The sequence below is a fragment of the Nerophis lumbriciformis genome, linkage group LG27, assembly GCF_033978685.3.
Source record: "Nerophis lumbriciformis linkage group LG27, RoL_Nlum_v2.1, whole genome shotgun sequence".
NCBI classification, from domain to species: Eukaryota; Metazoa; Chordata; class Actinopteri; order Syngnathiformes; family Syngnathidae; genus Nerophis; species Nerophis lumbriciformis.
The window spans coordinates 28,148,355-28,155,000 of NC_084574.2; the positions used below are offsets into that span (position 1 = coordinate 28,148,355).

At 38.4% G+C, this 6,646-nt stretch overlaps 1 protein-coding gene across 1 annotated transcript in view; it reads left to right on the forward strand.

Annotated features, from left to right (window-relative positions):
- micall1a (MICAL-like 1a) overlaps nucleotides 1-6,646 on the forward strand; it is a 31,212-nt gene that overhangs the window by 23,974 nt on the left and 592 nt on the right. The window contains exons 9-16 of the mRNA XM_061988236.1: nucleotides 297-670; nucleotides 744-878; nucleotides 963-1,089; nucleotides 1,241-1,331; nucleotides 2,443-2,516; nucleotides 2,871-2,985; nucleotides 5,491-5,537; nucleotides 6,262-6,646. The exon at nucleotides 6,262-6,646 is cut by the window's right edge and continues 592 nt beyond it. Coding sequence (XP_061844220.1) covers nucleotides 297-670; nucleotides 744-878; nucleotides 963-1,089; nucleotides 1,241-1,331; nucleotides 2,443-2,516; nucleotides 2,871-2,985; nucleotides 5,491-5,537; nucleotides 6,262-6,392 — 1,094 coding nt within the window. The 3' untranslated portion in view covers nucleotides 6,393-6,646. The remainder of the gene's footprint in view (nucleotides 1-296; nucleotides 671-743; nucleotides 879-962; nucleotides 1,090-1,240; nucleotides 1,332-2,442; nucleotides 2,517-2,870; nucleotides 2,986-5,490; nucleotides 5,538-6,261) is intronic.

The following is a 6,646-nucleotide window of genomic DNA, read 5'->3' on the forward strand; positions in this document are numbered from 1 at the left end:
TTGGACAGGAAACTCTTGTTGATTAATATTATTTGGTAACTGTTCTCAGTATGCAGTTTATCACACAGTAACATTTTTATCATGGCTTTTATTTCTACATGGTAAATTTATTGTGTCAGATTATGATAGCTTTAAATTTAAAAGTGGTTAAACATGAAAGACAATATTGCTTTCATTGGTGTCTTTCTTGTTTTTATTTTTTCCAACCATTCTGTTTGCATTCTCTTTAAAACACATTTGAATCATGTATATCTGCTGCCTTTTTTAATTTCAACCAAATTATGTTTCCCTCTCAGTTCCTCTGCATTCTCAGTCTTCTCGCTCTCCAACTCTCAGTGTGGAGAGTTTGTCTTCTGGGTCTGACCAGAGCTCCTCCCATCAACTCCCGGCAACCGCTGGAGGCAAGGGCCAGGAACCTTGTTTCTCTAAAAGTGTCTCAGAGCCTTCCATCTGTACACCGTCTACAGCTTCTCCATCCTCCTCTTCCAGTGAGGGTCTCCCTCATTCTTTCCTCAGCCCCTCTCCATCCGTGTCATCAAATGCAAGCTCCGCCCCTGCCACCCCGCAAGTCAGTCGCAGCAATGAGTCCAAAGAAAGTGGACCCTCTCCACTCAGACCCGCAACCACCCCGAGCCCATTAGTCTCAGGAGCCACCTCTTCACACAGCAAGGTAACAGAACCGTACCATATAGTCCAACTTTCACCATGAATTTTTAAAATTTAGATCCCCTTTCTCATTTTAGCGAATTTGCAAGGAAAATCCATTCAACAGGAAACCTTCTTCCTCCTCTACCAAATCTAAAAACAAACCCCCGAAAGGTCCTCGTCCTTCTAGACCCCCAGCCCCCGGCCATGGCTTCCCACTTATCAAACGCAAAGTACAAACACTTGTTGACTATTTTATTTATTTTCAATAGGAGATTACACTTTTAATGGAACCTTTCATGCACACACTGATCCAGGTGCAGTCAGACCAGTACATCCCAGTGGACGACATCCACTGGGAGATGAGTCAGCTGGAAAAGCAGCTGGATGAGCTGGAGCTTAGAGGCGTGGGGCTGGAGAAGAAACTCAGAGACAACACTAATGGTATAAAACCAGTGCCGATCAGACCGAAGTAAAGCAATTTGTTTGCCAGCTACGCAAATAAAATAAATAAAACAATAACAATTGTATTTTGAAAGAAGTGAATTTTACAATCTTTCCATTGAAATTTACCATCTGTTGCCTGTGCTTTCAGATGAGGATGAAGAGCACCTGTTGGTCGACTGGTTCACACTCATTCATGAGAAACACCAGTTAGTCCGACGAGAAGCTGAGCTGGTCTACACGTAAGTTTACTGCAGCAAGAGGAAAAAGCTAGACCTTCCATCCATCCATCCATTTTCTACCGCTTATCCCTCTCGGGTTCGCGGGGGGTGCTAGAGCCTATCCCAGCTGCAGTCGGGTGGAAGGTGGGGTACACCCTGGATAAGTCTCATCGCAGGGCCAACACACTCACATTCACGCACTAGGGCCTATCTTGCCTTGAATATTCAGGAACCATTAAGCTACAATGAACATTGTTAAGTTGACTAACGCATCAAAAGACATTCAGTGAAAATCCAATCACATCAACCGATACATTAAACTCCGCTTTAATGAGCAGTTTGGAACCGTAGCACCAGTTTTGATGTTTCACATTTTACAGTTTCTGCTGTAAAACTCAATGCAATCTCTTAATACATATCTGTCCATCCATTTTCTATACCGCTTCAACAAAAAAAGCACCCCTTCATACTTGCTCAAGCCAATGACAGCAATTTACGGTGTATTACATGTTCCAAAGAAACACTCCTCTGTTATTCAGCACATACAATTGTGGTGTCAAACTCGTTTACATACAGGGACACTTTTCAGTTATGGCCGCCCTCAGAGACACCACATGTAACTACAGTATATCAATAAACGTTTCATCGCCTCATTATCACACAATATCATATGCATTTGATTACTATATTTTTTACTAACAAATTGATCAATAACTTGCATTTAAATCACAAGACAGGTTGACGAGCACATATTTAGGTAATCATTTTTGATAACAAAAAATGCTTAGAACAGTTGCATAATCAGATAATATACAAGTTTAGAAAATATGCAATTGCATGCAGTTAATTTTTCTGTTAAATTTGAAAGGATAAATACAGTACATTTAGCAAGAAATATTTGGTGCTTTATTTTTTGTGGCCCACAAAAGCCTAAAAAATTATTTGCATCAATAAAGTGACATACTGGATCATGTGACAATGCAAACGTATTGCAGATTAAAATTCAAGATTGATGTCCATGTTAAACACACTAGTTTTTGTACTATGCCAGCTTGTGTACACCCTGGATGGTTCATTATCTGCTATTCATAAGCCACAAATTACATATGATATGTGTTTCTACACTCTGCAGTGCAAAGCAGCAGAACCTTGAAGAAAGGCAAGCTGATGTGGAGTATGAGCTGAGGTGTCTTCTCAACAAGCCAGGTTGGTTGCAAGGCTTAAGGGAAGACACATTGCTTTTGTGTTCTATTTTAAAGTCCGGGTTAGCTCGTCTGCTTCACTTGAGCTCCACTGCAGCCTTCCTGTGTAGAAGCACAGGAAGTCCCTATTGTTTACATTAATATCACCTAGTGCATTTATACAAAGCAAAGGACTCAGCCAAACATTGAGTGTTGGCCTCAAAAGGAATGTAACCAGCTCATTCATGCAGAAACTAAAATGTCGGATTTTGTTTATCTTCTAGATTTATTTTACTCTACTTTTCCTCATCAAGTTCAGTACTAGTTACCTGTTATTTCAGTATTTATTGTAATAATTTAAATGCCAACTTCCTCTCAGAGAAAGACTGGACAGAGGAGGACAAGAGCCGTGAGCAGCAACTGATGGCCGAACTGGTCACCATTATTGAACAACGCAACCAAATAGTCAACAACATGGACCAGGACAGACAGAGGTAAACTATGTTAAACCCCTTAAAGCAGGGGTCTCAAACTGAATTTACCTGGGGGCTGCATAGGGAGAGTCTGGGTGAGGCTGGGCAGCATCAAGTGTTCACGTTTTAATCACGTGACTATATTTGCCAACTACTTCTACCGGCAGCTGTAGTCACACCAAGTTGTTAGGCTTTAAGTTTTTAAGTTTTTTCATTTTAAATATACAACTTTATGTATATACATGATTTTGATTATTTTCTCCTCTGGAGAAGGTCATGACACTTCACTTTCTTTAAAGAAGTTGCTTTTTGATTGGGTAAATTGGTGGTATTAGGGAACTCATAGCAGGAAGTCGTTACTCAATGTAACCATCTGACTCAGTGTCATAAAATAACTAACGCTATAGCGTCTAATTGACATGTTTGAGGTATTACACGGGATAAAAAAACGTATAAGAGTGAAGGATACAAAAGAACAACTACAGCAATGATAAACATGTACTTAGAAAGTGCTGAAAAGCATGCTTGCTCAGAGTGATGTTTCCCAGCATGCTTTGCAGCACTTGTTTTGTAAAAAGTTGCATGTTCAGAGTTAACATGGTTTTGTTGTTTATTAATATTATAGTAGTAGTAGTCGTTGCTGTGCATGTTTGTTTTGCTGTCATTTTTGTTGTAGTCGGTGTTGTGGCCACAATATACTGTATTTGACCATTAGCTGCGTGGCCTGCTTTTCAGTAATTGTTAATTAATTAGGGATGCAACATTACTCGCAGTGATGGGCAGTAACAAGCTACACGTAGCTAAGCTACGTAGCTTAACTACATTTTCCAGTAGCTTGGTAGTAGCTTAGCTACTTTTTTAGCGAGTAGCTTTTCCTGTAGCTTAGCTACTTTTAGACCCATGCTGCAAGGTAGTTTACATCAAAGCTACAAGCTGCAAAGGTAGTAGGTATATAGCTTTTTGTCAAGCTATATATATATATATATATATATATATATATATATATATATATATATATATATATATATATATATATATATATATATTTTTTTTTTTATTTGTTTACTGTTTTTGATTGAAACTTTTATTAGTAGATTGCACAGTACAGTACATATTCCGTACAATTGACCACTAAATGGTAACACCCGAATAAGTTTTTCAACTTGTTTAAGTCGGGGTCCACGTAAATCAATTCCTGGTAGGTAGAGAAAATGAATAACATTACATGGGTGGGCCAAAAAAAAGGCAAACTAAAATAAATACATACAGTAGTGTGTGTGTGTAGATAAAAATGCTGTTTAAATGTAGCTTTGATGTAGCAAGCTACTTTTGCCGTGTTGTTTGTAGTGTAGCTTGCTACAATTATCCATGTCTAGCTTCCCCTGTAGCTTAGCCACATTTAATCGAGCGTAACTTGTAGCTTAGCTCACTACATTTTCCAAGTAGCTTTCCCATCACTGAGTACTTGTCATATGACTTGACCATTCGATCAGCCCTTCATGGGACAATCCGCTCCAAAGGAACGCAGTCCTGAGTGTTTGTTTGTGTACGCAAGCATGCCTGTCCACGGTTGCCACGACATAAATAATATCCGATCACCGTTGTGCCTCTTCCACCTCACATAGCTGTGAGTGGAGCCCAGAAGAAAAAAAACATGGCCAGCTGTAGCATAGAAGTAGAAAAACTAAATTTTGAAGGAGCAGCGATTTGTGAGCCTCACTGACTTCTGGAACTAACTTTGTGGTGCGTGCGTATATTCTACTCTAAATGCAAACTCGCAGGCTGGTACAGAATGTCTTTGTCACTGAATGAGATATTCCCAGACTGGGAGAACAAACTTATCTACTAAGTTATTTTTTTTAAAGACATTTTTATAATCCAAATATTTTTTAATCACACTTTTTGTTTGTGTTTTGTTCAACCCCTCATATATAACAAACTGAAACGAAAACATTCTACAGACACTTTTTGTTTAAATAATTTTTGTTCTTGAAATGATAATTAAACTTACTTTTTGTGTTGGTACACCTCGTTTACACTACTTTAAATTCAAACTGCTTTTAATATGTGTTTATAATTACAAGCTACAGTATCGGAGTTTTAAAAAACTCTGTAGCTCACCGCTTGCTGTTTGCCAAACCACTGGTGATGAACATGATGAGTATACAACTAATCAAGGAATTAAAGGCAATTAACTATTTGAAAGTGTTGTTTCGTAACTGTTAACACATAAGTATTCAGTACACCAATGATGCTTCGTTTACTGCAAAATAAATTTTTTAGGGCAATCAAAATAACAAAAGAACTTTGTGAGGAAAAAAAGTTGTTTTCTTTACACACATAAAAACTTATTGAAACAAAACCGAAAATTAAGATACGGACTGTACCAAGGGTTACCTGACCACCATTTATTTTTGTCAATCTCTAGTAGAGAGCCACAAATGAACTGCGGGTTTGAGTCCCCTGCATTAAAAACTCCACAATGGTCCTTAATGACTGTGAACACTAACAACACCTCTCTCGCAGGGAGGAGGAGGAAGATAAGTTAGTGGAAGCCATGCTGAAGAAAAAAGGTAGGTTGGCACACTTCCTCCATTTGTTGCTGCAGTAACATCCTTCACATCTTTCACATCGTTCACATAAACTACAGTGATACCTGCGCCTACGAGCACATTGCTCGTTACTCAGAATATGGAATGATAGATAAGCCCTCCCAAAACAGCATAGCCCAATTTTCACATGTAACATGGCCTTTTTTAAAAAGAAAAACTAACTTTTAGATAAGAAATGGGTACTTGCAAATTGAGGTACTACTGTATTAAATACAATAAATTATTCCATCTTTTTGCAGATAATAAATATTTTTAATCAGGAGATTTTTGGTTCATTATCTTTATAGGCCAAATAAAAGTGGATGAAAGATACATGACATTCTGAACTTTAAATATGTGTATTCATAATTTATAAATGTTTCTCTTCGACAGTGGTTCTCAAACTTATTTCACCAAGCACCACCCCAGAAAACACTCGGCTCTCCAAGTATCACCATAATGACTAATATTCAACAGTAACACTGTTTGAATATAGGGAAAAAACCCCACTGTACTTAAATAATAAATCTAATTTGTCGTATCACAGTTTGAGAATCACTGTTCTATGAAATCATTTGTCACACATTGTGTGATGTGGGATCTGAGCCGAGGATGTCATTGTGGCTTGTGCAGCACTTTGAGACACTCGTGATTTAGGGCTATATAAGTAAACATTTATTGTGTCCATGTTCTCCATCTTTGTCAGACTTCCATAAGGAGCCCGACGTAGAGCAGCCGCAGAAGAAAAAAGGGGCCAAGTTTAAACCCATGAAGGTTCTGAAGAGGCTGAGCCACAAAGGAGAACCTGGAAAAAGTCCTCGCAAGGAGAACAGCTGATCCTCACCAAGTGTAAACACACTTACAGACTAAGTGGATGTTTTTCAAGTTGTGATTTAGTGACTCTCATGACTGTCTAAAAATAATCTGCTCACATCTCCACAAAGAGAAAATATGTCAACTCAAGTATTTGAAGAGCTCTGACCTTTTCCAGCTTGTTAAGCAGCCAGAGGTACTGCTCATTTATCTGTTGCTGATCTGTAGTCCGTTTTTATCAAATGAGGCCAGCTAGCAAAAAAGTTGACTTTCTTCTC